The sequence below is a fragment of the Peromyscus californicus genome, unplaced genomic scaffold (genome assembly GCF_007827085.1).
Source record: "Peromyscus californicus insignis strain IS unplaced genomic scaffold, ASM782708v3 Scaffold_16__1_contigs__length_79575227, whole genome shotgun sequence".
NCBI lineage: Eukaryota > Metazoa > Chordata > Mammalia > Rodentia > Cricetidae > Peromyscus > Peromyscus californicus.
The window spans coordinates 66,307,873-66,322,875 of NW_026294458.1; the positions used below are offsets into that span (position 1 = coordinate 66,307,873).

General features: G+C 42.5%; 1 protein-coding gene across 1 annotated transcript in view; it reads right to left on the reverse strand.

The window, feature by feature from the left end:
• The window catches only part of App (amyloid beta precursor protein), a 219,551-nt gene that overhangs the window by 98,149 nt on the left and 106,399 nt on the right, over positions 1-15,003 (reverse strand). The window contains 1 exon segment of the mRNA XM_052741067.1: positions 8,017-8,219. Within this exon segment, the coding sequence (XP_052597027.1) occupies positions 8,017-8,219 (203 nt within the window).

Here is a 15,003-nt window from a genome sequence, read left to right on the forward strand (position 1 = left end):
CAGGGAGCAGTCCTCCAGAGCAAAGGATCATCTGAGCCGAACAACAAGAGTTCTGAGGTTGAGAAGCCCAAGCAAACAACAGGAGGATTTGTGTGACCGATCAGTCATTTTGCCCATCGGAGCTATTGTGAAGCAGCCACCAACAGCTTTGAAATCCGGGGCAAAAAAAAAAAAGGCTAGGAAATTTCCAGAAAGCAAGGAAGCGTGAGAAATGGCCAGTAAGACCTTCCTTGGCTTGATATCATGAACCATTCGGACTCCAGTATGGGGCTGGAGAGGTGGCTCGGCAGGGAAAAGCAATTGCCGCTCTTGCAGAGGAATGACCCAGGTTAGACGTTCAACACCCGCATGGCTGCCTACAACTGTCTATAACCCCAGCTTCACCCTCTTCTGCCCTCTACCCACATAGTATAAACATACGTGCAGGTAAAACACATATACACAAAAGTAAACAAAATATTTTAAAAGAATTCAAAATGTGACATTTTCCCATTCCATCTCAAAAGTTCTATTCAAATAAGATAGGAGCAGAAGAACAGCATCCTGTTCTCACAAGGATGTTGTGGTTTTACCATTACGAGATAAACACAGTACACCTGTCCCAGCTCTTCTGCCCTAAACTCATTTCCTTATTCATTCATTTTACATCATGAGTCTGGATTTTCTAACATGTGGGCTGCTGGCTTTTAAGACAGAGGGAACTTGTGAACACTTGAAATTGAGAACTGTTTCCATCTCGTCTCTTCTGGACTTCTTACTCATCCCCTAATAGAATCTCAAAAGGACAGACATCCTGTGCTGCCATAAGTGCCTAGCAGCTACAGGTGACTCTTCAGAAGGGCGAGATGGTTCAAGATCCAGAGGAGCAGGTGTTCAGGTGGCAATCTACCCTGCATTTTAAAATTCTGGACAGTCATTACTAAGGGAACTAAATATTTCCATTAAAAAACATAGCTTTGTTACCTGAGCCAATACACCTTTGGACTTAAGCACTAACTGAAAAACTGAAAAGGAGAAACGTACACATAGTTATATGAACTGCTCTCTACTTTGCTGTATTGCATTTCAAGGAACTATTTTTTTTTTTTTTGAATTAAAAACTGTTAAAAGTAGACTTAGAATTTGCACTTCCGGCACAACATTTTCTTACAGTACACATCTTTGTGAATGTGCTAAGCCACTGAATTATGAACTTGGTGGCTGGAAAATTAATGTCAATGAAGTTCTTATTAAAAACAAGACAAGCACATATGTGTACACTATTTCTCTGTCTCTTAAGTCTCTGCTCCCCAGTCTTGTAACGAGCACCCTGACTGCTGCCGTGGTCTTTCCGGATTAGGACGGTTAAACTACACAGAACGCTTAGATACAGCACTCCGTCCCAGCAAAGCATGTACGGAATGCCTCAGGATCAATGACTGCTCTGTCACAGGGCACAAAAACACAGGCTGCCATCTGCCGCGTGGATGGTCAGCGCTGCTACCAGTTCCACTGACCTTCAAGGGATGCTGCACTTGGGCCTCTGCATGTGAGTGCATTCTCTTTGCCTCAGTTGAAGCAGAGAAGTCAAACAAAGCCTGCGGCTTGCTCCCGAAGGAGGCACTGTTGTCCCTTGTCCTGTCCCCAAGCACACCTTAGGGCTTTAAGTTCATTTTTACGTTCATGCAGGGCCGAGTTTACTGTTTGCCCAGACTCTGTAAAAAGTTAAATAGGATGGACAAAGCCAGAATTCCACAAGTGAGGTCCAGGATTCCTTGTGCCATGCTTTTACAAAGAGGTAATAATGGAGATAGAAGAGATAAACTAACAAACATGGCTTTGACTCATTTATAGGGCTTGCTAGACTTCTATCAGTTGGTCAATTCCTCTTCCTTTATAATCACTTCTTCACTTGGTCTTAGGTGAAAACTCCCAAGCATTTTCTTTCCTCCAGGCTATCGATGTCCTTTTCCACACAGTGTGAACAGATTCCTTCTTAAAGACTGTGCAGGTCTGGATAGAAGGACCTGAGCTACCAGTGTTCCTATCCCTGTGCCCCAAGCAAGCAATGTTGCGCCCAGTATGTAGAAATGCCCCATCAATATCGGAGGATGCATTCCAGTCAATCAGCAGTGCTCCTCAGTCAGCAGGAGACCAGGAACTGTTCACGAGGTCAGTCAGCTGATGTAGAGCAGTGTTCAGACAGCATCACAAACACAATTGTTTAAAAAGTCACCTGTATCAGAGTCTCTCTCTGTCCCCTTACTGAAGGATTTCCTTCCACAAGGCATAAAATAGTCAAAAGGAATAAAAATTCTTACCTTGAAATGTGGCAACATTTAGTACCATCTTGTTCAATTTTCTGCTAGATATAAAATTTAATTGCAAATATTTTGATATGTGGAATATATTCACACACACAAAAAAAAAACCCTATTTTAAGCAAGAAAACGAGTTCATGGTGCATTTTAATGGTAACAGAATGCTGTCTGTAAACATCAGCTCTGTTGTACCAACAGATCATAGATGTATCACACTGTAATTAAAACATCAATCTGTTGGTTTACCTTTAACACTTCTAACTGGTAGTAAACATTAGTTGTCTAATGTTCAGAATATATTAGGGGATTGAATTGAGGTCTACAGCCACAATGACCATAGACTCCAGGCTTAGTACTTCCTGTCTCCCAGGAACTGTGCTCAATGGGTCCTAGGGATTACATCACTCACTTCTCACAAAGTAGCTAAATATTAGACAGGTATTATTAACCCCAGCTTTATGGAGAGACACACTGAGAATTAAAGGCTGCTTGCTTCAGGCAGGGTTGGCAATTCACAGGCTGGATGGCTAAGCAGGACTCAAATCTGAGCAACTGTGCTCACAACAAAGTGGAAGTCTTCTGAAGGTATTATGTTAAGTACTTAGCATGTGTCGTGCAAAGTCATTCTCAGAGGGAACGTGCAAAGCAACTTCAGTACTTACAGGAGACAGTAAAAAGCAGGTAACTTAACTAGCCCAAGGCCATAAAACGATAATGTCTTCTGTAAACACTACAGTTGGAGGTGGGGTGATAGCTCAGTCTGTAAACGGCTTGTTATGTAAACATGACTTGAGTTCAATACTCACATTAAAAAAAAAGCCAGGCAAGGAGGTACTGTTCACAATCCCAACCCTGGGGAGACAGAGATAGGTGGGTCCCTGGGACTTACTGGCCATTTAGCCTAGTTTATTTGTCGAGTTCCAGGCTAGTGAAAAGACCCTGCCTGCCCAAAAAGTAGCAAAAAGAAAGGTGTTTAGGACCTAAGGAATAACACTTGAGGTTGTCCTATGACTTCTATACACATATACACATGTATGAATATGTACCTGCATACACACCTACATGTACACACACACACACACACACACACACACACACAAATCAACTTGATATTAATAAGTAGTATCTGGAAAATAAAGGACTTACAGAATTCTTTTAATGGACAATATCAGAGGCTAAGAAACATTTTCTGGAAAGGCCAGACAATACATGTCTTGGTCTTTTCAGACAATATAATCTCCTTTGCAACTACCCAACTCCTTGGCTTGGCTTTTATAGCATAAACATAGCCAGAGACAATATTTAAATAAATGGGGCTGAGTCTCTTAGGAAAACTTTTGTCTTAAAAAAATAGGTACCATGTTATTTTTGGTCCCTGGGATATAGTATTCTGACCCTTAATCATCTGTTACTAGCTGACCTCTGGTCATTATTATCATTTAATTTAAAAATAAAAAAATTCCAAAAATGCTCAGAGCAGAAATGAAAGATACATCCATGTCCATAGCACTTACAAGATGTGCAACTTAAGTGGAATAGTATGAATTTAGAAGAAGTAAAAATATCGCTTAGTAAAACTGAAATAGCCTAGCTCATGAGGCCCAAATCCTGGCTTCATCGATTACTGGTTACACGACTAACCTATTTTTAAAGTTTCCCAAAGACTTAATTGTCTTGACTCGAATTGTGGATGTAACTTTTCTACTGTATACCATAGCTATAAGGCTTAAAGGGCAGAATTCTAGCCTCAAAGGGCAAGGGGAATGGTGAGCCAGAAAACTTGTATCTGCAATAAAGAACTTGAACCTAGATCTGGCAGAGTCTGCCAGCAGGCGGAAGCATGTCTGTTCTAGCCTTGTTGTGCTTTCTACAGGGGCAAAAACTTTAGTTGGCAATGGAGACACCATGAATATTTGCTGGATAAATAAACAAGAGGTAAAATATAGAGTTTCTCTGGACAGGCAAAATAGAGTAGGCTAAATTGAAGGTTATGGCAGTTACCACAAAACCCACATTTCAGAGTTGAAAAAAAAAAAAAAAACACCTGACATCTTGGGCTTATGAGCTGAAAACTAAGAAGTATCTAAGTAGACTGTTGCTTTACTTAACTGGTAATAACTTGATCCATTAGATTAACATCCAACATTTTCTTAATTAGCAAAGCTTAAAAGCCAGACGGACTCTGTAGTAACTTGTTTGCCTCCAAAGAATTCCCTTCTCTCTGCAATCACTCAGGCAGAACAGACAACTGGGGTTGGAAATTTATGACCATGGTACAAATAGCGTCTATTTTCTCCTTCTGTTTATTCCTCTCGAGTGCTGATGGGGTATGAAACAACTAGTTCTCAGGAAGCATGGTGAGGACCCAGGCTAGTCACTAGAGGCTGGTGATGAGGAAACAATTTTCTTTCTAGATGGTGGTAGACCACATTTATTTCCTTCCAGAGGCCGAAACATTAACACTGACAATGAGACTGCAATACTAATCTTTGCAAGCAGTGTTTACTTTCAGGGTCCAGAAGCAGGCTCTGTAGGAGGAGTTCTACAAAGTGTGCAATCAGCTACGCTTATTGCTGTTGTTCCCAGTAGGGGAAGAATCAGGAAACACCTTCTATATGAGGAATGTACAGGGGCGGTTTGTCCCCTTTGATCCTACCATTGAAAACATCTGCATCATGAGCGGATACACTACACCACAGCATGTTTCTTTTAGGCCCCTATCTAAGAAAGATTTACTTCAATTTGCACCTTTGGTCCACTTCATAAACCTTACATAGAATGAATGGATTCATATGAAAAAAAATTCTTCTATTTATAGGATAAATGGCATGTGTGTGTGCGCGTGCGTGCGTGCGTGCATGTGTATGTGCATGTTCGTTTGTCTAGCGTAGGATGTTAGATGTCCTGCTTTAACACTTCCTGCCTTATTTCCTGGACACAGGATCTTTCACTGAACACCTCCCAGCATATCCCTCACAATCCTCCTGTCTCTGTCCTCCACAGGCCTAGTCTGCAGGCTCCGGAAACCACACCCGGCTTTTTTCATGGGCTCTGAGGATATGAACTGAGGTCCTACTGCCTTTGCAGCAAGTGGTCTACCTGCTATGCCATGCCCCAGCCCCTGTTTATCTTTAGATTTAGTGTCTGCTTTGGATTCGTCTTCTAAATAGCTAACCTAGAGATTTCTTTTTAAATTCTTCATTGCCTTTGGCTTTCTAGAGAAAAATTCCATAGGGTGCATGTCTTTGTACGTTCTGTCTGAATATCTAAAATTATATATTACATGTAAAAGCATCTAAAATTACAAAGCTACACGTGAAACTGAAGAATAAAAGGACAGGACAAAAATCAGAAAATAACATGACTCAGAGGTAATAAAACCACATTATCTCAAGAAAATTCCGTCTTGGTTAGAATGTGAGCCTAAATTCACCACTCCTTGCCTCTCTGTGATATGTCGCGGTACAATCACACCAAACCCCACCATTCTTAGCACCTGTACTTCCCAACCTGGCATTGGACACATCCGCATTTTGGTCCCAATCCCATCATCTCTGATTCTCTTACACAGGGTGTCAACTAGTTCTGCCTCCCGCACATGCCCCTCCCCCTCCACCAAAGCCTCAGTTTGGTTTTCCTGTTCCCTGCTGACTGTGATGTGCACTAGAACAAAATTTACCAGGAGACACTCCACCTGCCCACCCTTGGGGCCCTAGTGTAAATGCCATCTGCTCTTAAGAACCTTCTTTGGTCAATCTGGAGGCTCATTCTGACTCCTGAAGCAGTCTTTATGTTCTTATTTCTCACAGGGTAGGTGATTTTGTATTTCCTTGGCTTTGATTTCTTCCTCCCGTACCTCAGCACTCATGACCATCAGGAGCCTGTGTGTGCTCATCACCTGTTCCTTTCAGACCTACAAAAAGAGCAGGTGTCAAACATGTGCTCCCTACTTCTAAAGATCTCAGTCCTGTGCAGAATTACCAGCCACTGTAACGTGCCGTCAAGAAAAGAAACCCTAAGAAAAAAACCAAAACAACAACAAAAAAACCCCACCTCTTTCCTCACTGAGAAAAAGTGAGGCTAAAAAATTTCATTAGGCCAGATCTGTGAGTCCTGGCCTCAAGAGACATTTGAAAAATTCTCTGGGAAAAGATGCCTTGGGCATGTGAAGAGCAGCCCATTCAGATCAAGGGTACCTCTACTTGCACATTCTCTCACAAGCTAAAATAAGTAAGAAGCTGTCTTTAGTAGGGAATGATAAAGTTGTAGCATGTCCTTGGAACTGCAAGCTCCTTTCCCAAACAGTCTATTAGATCTGTGGGGGCTGAGTATTCAATTCAGAAACATGACTTACCAAAGGCTCCAAGCTAAAAACACAAAATCCCCAAACACTGTTATGTGTCACAAGTTAGTCATAAAGCTATTCACATACAACCTCACTGACATACTAACTATTCAGAAAAGGGCAACTCAATGGAGACCGGAGTAGCTGCTGCTTGGGGCTGTGAGTGAGAATCACCTCTGTGAGTGGGCAGGAGGTATCTCGTTGGGGTGCTGAAATGTTCTTAGGCTGGACTACGGTGATATTAAATAATTGAGTAAATTTATTAAAGTTATATGTATTGAAAATTACCTTATCTTATGGTATATAAACCATAACTCAACAACATTCTTAAAAGTGCAGCAAAGGGAGGGAGCAATAATAATTAACAATGTACTTAGAGTTGGACAGTGCCCCATATTCAACTCTAATGAGCTGTAATCATACTTTTTAACCAAAAGGGAAAGGAAATTTTACATTGTTATAGCATTTGTGGACTAAAGTTAATATCATTTGCATTACACTAAAATTAAGTCAACCCATATTCATTAAATCTAGCTCTAGAGGCAGCTTTTACTGGAGGGGGAAAAAAAAACCCAACACGTACCTATTAAACATCTCAACCCCAAAACACATTAGTTGGCATAACATTTGGTTGTTTACTGTAAAATGGATATTTGCTTTCATTCCCTGGTGATGAAAAGTCTTTTTGGCCCATTTGGCTTGCAGCATTCTCAGGAGGACATTAGCAGTAGGAGAGAGTTAACGCACCAGATTTACAGCGGCTTCTTGAAGAAGGCGCCGCCATACTCTCCAGTTAAACAACTCATACCAATCACCCATGTTGAATTTCACAGCATGAAATAAAGTGACTCTTACCAAATCATATTAAAAATTAGATTTAGTAAAATCTTACGTAAAATTAGTAAAATCTAATGAAAATCATTAACACAAACAAGATTTGTTGAAATTGTCTCTAAGCCCAGCACAGTCCTTCCAATCAAGGAGATCCCAACCTCAGGGGTCAAAGAAGAGGGGCGATGCTGAGCAGTGAACATCCACCACTAGGGGAGGACTCGGCACTTGTCAATTTCAGTGACTTCTGGCTAGGTGGGGTCTTATCAAACAGTCTGTAGGATTCCTTAAACAGCACACACAAGGTATAGGAGAGACTGTGCAGACAGGATTTGTACTAGTTTAAATGGAGTGCTGAACTGATTGTTAAACCAAATCAAACCAACACCTGTAAGAAAACAAGCACAAGAAGTCCCCTGGCTCCAGGGAGGAAAGGGAGGGCAGGGGGTGGGGGAAGGGAAGGGACTGAAATCGGCTTTCTCCCACTCTGTTTTCTTTTATCCCAGGACACTTGAAAGTAAAAATCCAACAGTGGATTACCTCGGACGACCTCCTCCACGGACTCGGTGGTGGTGGTGGTGGTGGTGGCGATGCTGGTGGTTCTCTCCGTGGCCTCTTCGTAGGGCTCCTCAGCCTCCTCCTCCACCTCATCCCCGTCCTCCACATCCTCCTCCTCATCAGCTTCTTCTTCCTCAACGTCAGCCACTTCCTCCTCTTCTGCAACTTCTACCACTTTGTCTTCACTGGAAGGACAAATGAAAACAGCCATCAGGTACTCAGCTGAACGAAGTGTAGGAAAGTAAAGAAAAATCAAGGAACTTTGGTCATTTGTGAGGGAGCATGGAATTGGAAAACACACACATACACACAGAAGGTGGAAAGCAGGTTAAGTAGGAACTCTAGCTGAGGTCAACAAAACGTTTCACAGGTGGATGTATAGCACTTCTTAGTTTAATGGCTGCAAAAAGAGGATGATCATGACTCCAACTCTACTACATTAAAGAAAAGGCAAAATTATGTAGCTCATCGAGAGATGCTATGGCTGTAAATATCTATATAGTGATGCACACATGGTAGGTAGTAATCAGAGAGGTAGAACCACTAAAGGACATGTCTAGGACATAATTTAAAAGGCTACTGAAGAATCCTTGTGGAAAGCATCTGGCTGCCAGTGCAAGCCTGGCCAAGAGTGTTTGAAGGTAAAGAGAGGGAGAAGCCTACCCTGAATTGTGGTAGGAAAGAAGAGAGGTACACTGGATCAGATTGCAAAGCCAAGACAAATCTTTGAGATTGAGAGTCTCTGTTTCAGCTCCGACAAATGAAAAGCGCTATACAAATGGAAAGAAGGGCAGTCGTGCCCATGTGAATGCCCCCAGCAACAGACAGAGTGCACAGAAATTATCATCTGAAGTTGATGCCGGCCAGCAAGAAGAAGCGTGGAGTTGGGGAAAGCAACGTGGATCGGGAAGGCTGTATTAGCTGTGACATGCTGATGTGTAATGAGTGTTGGGGCTGGAGAGATGACTCAGCTGGTAAAGGCTAGGGGAGTGTGAGTGTCACAGACAATAGCCGATTTCATCTAAACTGGAGATTGGGAGGGTCCCAGCCATGATTTAGGATGCTCCCGGAAAGCTGCAAGACTTTCAAACTCAGTGTCTGACAGTAGAACAGAGAGGTGTTTTGGGGAAAATGAAAGGGGAGAGAAATTCGAAGAGATGAATACAGCATGGAGGGCATACTGTGATCTCCTCTACACTCCAGGGGGTTTTCTGTGCAGGGTGTATAATGAATGATGCATATGAGGCCCTGGGGTACAAAGCACAGGATGCAGAACTTAAAAAAAATTCTATAAAAATATGTCTTGCTTCTCAAGGGGACATTTTCCAAACTCTGGTGCAACGTGATAAAAGGACAACACATTCTGAAGCACTTGGCTAAAACATAAAGAGGAAATAATTAAGCAGAATAATTTAGTCAAGTGTTAATGCATAATGTGTTGACAAGCAGAAGACTATCGTGGATTATCAAATTTTCATTGAGTCCATGAAGAAATAGGTGAGAAACAAAGATAAGACATTGGCATGGATAATCAGATAGTTTAAGCCTCCGTCTGCTTAGATATAAATAGTGTGAAATAATTGATTATCTTGATTGCCTGCACAAAAATTTCTGTGCACACACCTACCACTGGAGGTCACGTTTCAATACTAAACCTAAAGCTGGCCTAGATTTTATTTGGGATATATTCTGTTATTTTAATCTCAGGTTGTTCTCCTAGTGAACCAAACAGGGGCACACATCAGTTAGTTTACTGTGTCTGGATCTGCTTTATGCAATCAGATCAGTCACACCTCTCTCCGGTTGGTTCTCCAGTGTCAGTGGTAATTCAAAAAGGCGGAGCGGGGGGTGGGGGTGGGGCTAAACCAGGCCAGGATTCTCTTCAAACCATGAAATGCCCATGATCTTGCCCCATGACACAGTGTTCAAGTGTGTGGTCCACGATTAAGTTAGGCCTGGGCTGCCAGGTAGAGTGAGGAAAACATGTTCCTGGATTCCCTAAGGTGCCTTTCCACCCTCCCTTATTACGTAAATGCTGCTTTTAAAGCTCCAGAAAGAAGCCTCAGCTGTGGGAAGAGCAGTTTAAAGTGATTTGCATTCTGGTGGGCATCTAGCTGGCTTGGGGGAATGGGGGGGGGGGAGGAATTATGTGTCCATCATCCCTCACTGCATCTGTGCACGTAATTTACTGTCATAATAACAAAGGACTGAGATGCATAATAGTTCAACTGGCTGAGAAATTAAATTACTTGCCCTAAGAGAACTCAGGTCCAGTTCTTATTATCATAGCTTTGATTTCTGGAATTAAATTTAGATGTCCGTGAATTCAATTATCTCTTCGGACACTATTTAAAGGAGAAGCACACAACTGCGTTCTAGAGACACTGCATCTTCTCCAAGAATCCTGACTGCGACATTCTTACTACCTCTAATTGTAGCTTTTAGACCAACAGGAAGCACTCGAAGGCCGTAACATGCTTTCCTAGCACCAGCTGAAACCCCCGGCCATTGTTCTGTGATGCAAGGGATGTGAGACCGTTTTGTAAAGCTAAGCATAATAACGATGGAGAATAAGAGGAGGGAGAAGTTTGTGAAAAGGTGAGGCCTCGAGTGATTTCTTAATACACCGGGCAAGAAACACTCCCAGGAAGACAATTAGTTGCTAAGATGGTAGGTAGAATATTCCCAGCATGTCCCCCAGCGGTGAAGGCTGTCGACGTACACACAGCAAATGTCTTTTCTGGATTTGAAACACGAACAATGTGTTCAAAACACGTCAGCTGAAGGAAACTGAAAACTCCTGACCATCCTAGGAGTATCAGAATACAGTGAGAGGTCAAAAGGACATGACCACGAGGAGGAAATACATCGGGGACGACACCATGCTTTCAGCATCCAAGGCTGGACTCTGGCGGAGGAGAAATGCTACCACAAGGGTGAATCTCCATTCCCGACCAAGCAGAACTTGACAGAACTGAGTGTGCTGCTGGGACGTGTGAATCAGTCTCCGTGGGTAGCGGGATTCGCACACCAGCTTTCCGTGCCTCCTGAGGAAAGTCACGCGAAGCATTCGACCCTTGGCGTTCCCTGAAACGGCCGGCCACAGGACATTCCATACATGACAGAAGGACAGCGACGGCAAAACGATCAGTGCCCGCAGGGTGGAGGCTCAGAGATGAGTGAGGCCTGTTTCCCTTGTGAAGCTATTCGGCAGGACGGGACAATGGGGGCCACACACCAAGGTGAGCATGTACTTTTCTGGTGGGCACACTGATGGGGGTTTGGAGACCTGAGGTGAGGGGTAACTGAATCTCTTGGTACCTCCTGACCCGTTCTGCTGTGAAACCCACTGCTGCTTTAAAGTATCTTATCAAAGTTAAATGAATGAAAGACTTTGACAAGTTTTATTTACTGTTTCATAGTCTCTGTCAAAATTGATTTTTTTTTTCTTCCTAACACAGAAGTTAGGAAACAGCAGAGAGATACTCTGTTCTCCATGGTTATGAGAATGTGAACTACTATCAGGCCTCCATTACAGCAGTGATGAAAACGACCAAAAGCCTGTTCCCAAAATGTGGACAGACCAGAAGGCCAGGAGCATGACTGAAAAGACGGGGCTCATCCCTGTGAATGCTGATGTCGGGGGGGGGGGGGGGGGGGGGGCGCGGGGGGAGGACGACAAGGCAGCGAAGCAAAGTGCAAGGGTCTCTGGGAGTTTCCCAGGATCCAAGTCAGGAGTAAAAAGAAAATAAAGTAACAAACAAACAAAAAAATGCAACAATAACAAAAAAGAAAACAACCCAAGATGAACAGATGTTTTCTTTCTCTTTGGATTGATACTTTCCTAACTGGGTAAGTCAAGTTTATTCGAAAGGAAATCAGTATCTGAGATCATTACTGCTATTTTCAGAGAATGTGAAGAAATATGCAAGAAAGGAAGCTTGCTTTCTGTGGTCCCCAGGAGACACTCAACACAGGCCAGGCCAAGGAAGACAAAGTCAGGGGCACCCCCACTTCCAAAAGGCTATTAGATGCTAAACACAAAAGGTCACTTCGAGCCTATTTATTTAGTTATTTGTTTATATTGATTGAGAGAAGGTTTCAGTCTGCAGCCTAAGCTGCTCTTGATCTCTTCATGATCCTTCTGCCTCAGCCGCCCAAGTGCTAGGATAACTAACATGAACCACCATGTCCTGCTCATTTATATAATAATGAAAATAGGCAAACGTCCAGCAGATAAGCCCAGGAGTTGTACAATTTGGTGAGAAGAAAGTCGAGGTGGCAGGTGACGCTGGCTGGCCAGAGTAGGTGTTCTGATCTGGAGGCCAGCTACCTGGTCATGTTCAGTTTTTAAAATTCAGCAAGCTGTAGAGTTGTGTTGGGTTCTTCGTTAATGCAAAAACCCTGTACAGAAAAAAAGGCTTCAAGTGGATTCTCCTAAAGCAACAGTCACTTTTCGTATTGTAAATACTTGGGGGCTGGGAACTCTCAGTATCAAAACTGCAATCTTCGGGCCTCTGGATTTGCAAACATATCTTTTCCTCCAAGCTCCCGGCACACTACATGTACTTAAAAGAAAAAGAAGCAAGTACAGGGTTATGAATTAGACATCTTTCCAATCCACAGCTCCTGTAGTCATGGCCTCACCTAGCCAGGATGAATGAGCCAAACAAATTATCCTCTACATTGACTACTTCATTAATTCAGATCTGTGTACAGAAACAGCCTTCTTTTGATGCTGTAGCATTAGAATGTGTTTCCTGTTTTACTCTACAATACTGTGGCTTCACTTTAAGTTACCCGATGAAATACACTCTAAAATCATTTAATGGAAAACTCTAGAAAAAAAAATCATAAACTTTAAGTAATTCTTGCTGTACTGCTGCTATAATCCCATTTTATGACTGTTAATCACCTCTTTCTGCATGTGAGTACCCACTCCACTTTAGTCACCAGTCCATAAGGAAAGCAGGAAGCACAGTATATACGAAACTCAGTATTACGTGATGTCTGTGTGACGACAGAGCCCTTTGGATCGTATCTCCCGTAGCTGCCTTGTTGACATGTGGTAGCTAGCAGGGAGTATCAGTCTTTCAGTCACAAGTTTTCTAAAAATCTGGTGAATGCTCTTCTCAGGAGAGAGGCATAACAACTCCTGTAGAAGATACTGTGTAAGGTGCCCAAGGTCATTCTCAACGCCTTCCTTCCCTCCCATGCCAGGAGAGGATAAAAACCAAAGAGCCCATTAGTTCACATCGCTGCAACCTTTGCAGCTTGAAGGCCTTGTGACTGACACATTTCTCAACAACCAGAAGCCAGGACACATGCTTGTACTTCATGGAGAAGCCACATCTGGATGAAAAGGCAGTCCTTTTGTATTTTTGCCTTTTTACTTCTCACTTTCTGTTTCTACCCAAAAAGGCAAAATCCATAGCAACTATGCATTGGTGGCATTAGGTTTACCAGGGTTCACCACTGGGTAGGCACAGCTCAGTGGACAGACTTTGACTATTCACCACTATACCAGTTCCAAAGATTTTTGACATTTAAAGCTAAAGTATTCCTTGCTGAGGAAGGTTCACAAACTCAGCTGGAGCCCCAACTAAAAGACTTTCACTTTAAGAAGATGACAAAATAAATAAATAAATAAATAAATAAATAAATAAATAAATAAATAAATAAATAAATGAATAATAAATAAATAAATAAATTGAGATGCCTAAACTGTATGACTCAGGCAATTAAGAGTGAGCCACTGGCCCCAACCTTGGTTTGAAATTGGACTGAGTTGTCATTACACATTTCGTGATGCCTATTCTGGGTGAGAGAGTCTAAACTAATTGCTGAATGAGTAACAGGGGACCTGTATAATATAAGCTTCAGAAATTCCAAGGAGAAAGTGACTTGTACAAGCCTGAGGCCTCTGAGCAGTAGGGATGAGGCAGGGATATGCATTCATTATGCAATCAGGAGTAATACGCAAATAAGTATGCTCATAACGTAAGTTCACAGGGACACTGAGTTTTAACAGAGAGGAAAGATAGAAACCAGAGCTTTTTCCTTAGTGGATAAACATTGATGTAAAAGAGATATATACAGGTTCAATATAAACCAATGAATAAATAGGCAACGCAACCAGTCACTCAACCATTGAATCACTCCAAAGTATCTCTCTTTGCCATTCCATCTCCTGACTTGCTCTGGGTCACCCCATGTACACTGCACTTGAAATGCTGCTGTCCTGGTTTCCAGAAACATATATCGTATTTGCTTATACCCAGATATTTTTTCACTTATTTGAGCTAATGTTTTCTTGGAAAGCAGAGCTTTGTACCCTCATGCTCACTTAGGTCCTTGAACAGTATTTACTCCTTGGGAAAAGGCAAATAAACACTGCTCATGAAAAATGGCTAGTGCACGGTGAAAAGTTACTGAATGCTGAGTGGGGTCCTGAAAGGATGGGGGGCAGGTGGTAGGGACAGTTAAGGCAGGCACACAAATGTGAAGTCCAGCAGCTTCAGGGAAAGAAACAGAGAGCAAGGTGAGGAGCCACGAGTGAAGGGAGAGATGTAGGGTGGAGACCAGCAAGTGGAATGATTCACTCTGATTAATTTCTTAATGATGTCTCTGGCTGCTAGGTGGAGTAAACTATGCAGAGACAAGAGTGGAAGTGGAAAGGCTGGACATTGCATGGGGTGCTAGGGTAGCTATATCTCTAAAAAGTAAGGGAAGCTCATGGGTTGACAGCCAAATGGATAGACAATGATTTCAGGATCTGCAAGCATGTCAAATCACTATTACGCTGATGACTATGAACAGCAAGGACACCCAAAAGAATGAGGTCCGACTGGATCAGAAGTGTCTGGTGACAGACACTTCATAGATATGTCCAAGTTCATAGATATGTCTAAGTTCCTTGAACCATGGTTTATTGTTCCATAACAGATCCTAACTCATGGGAGGGGATGG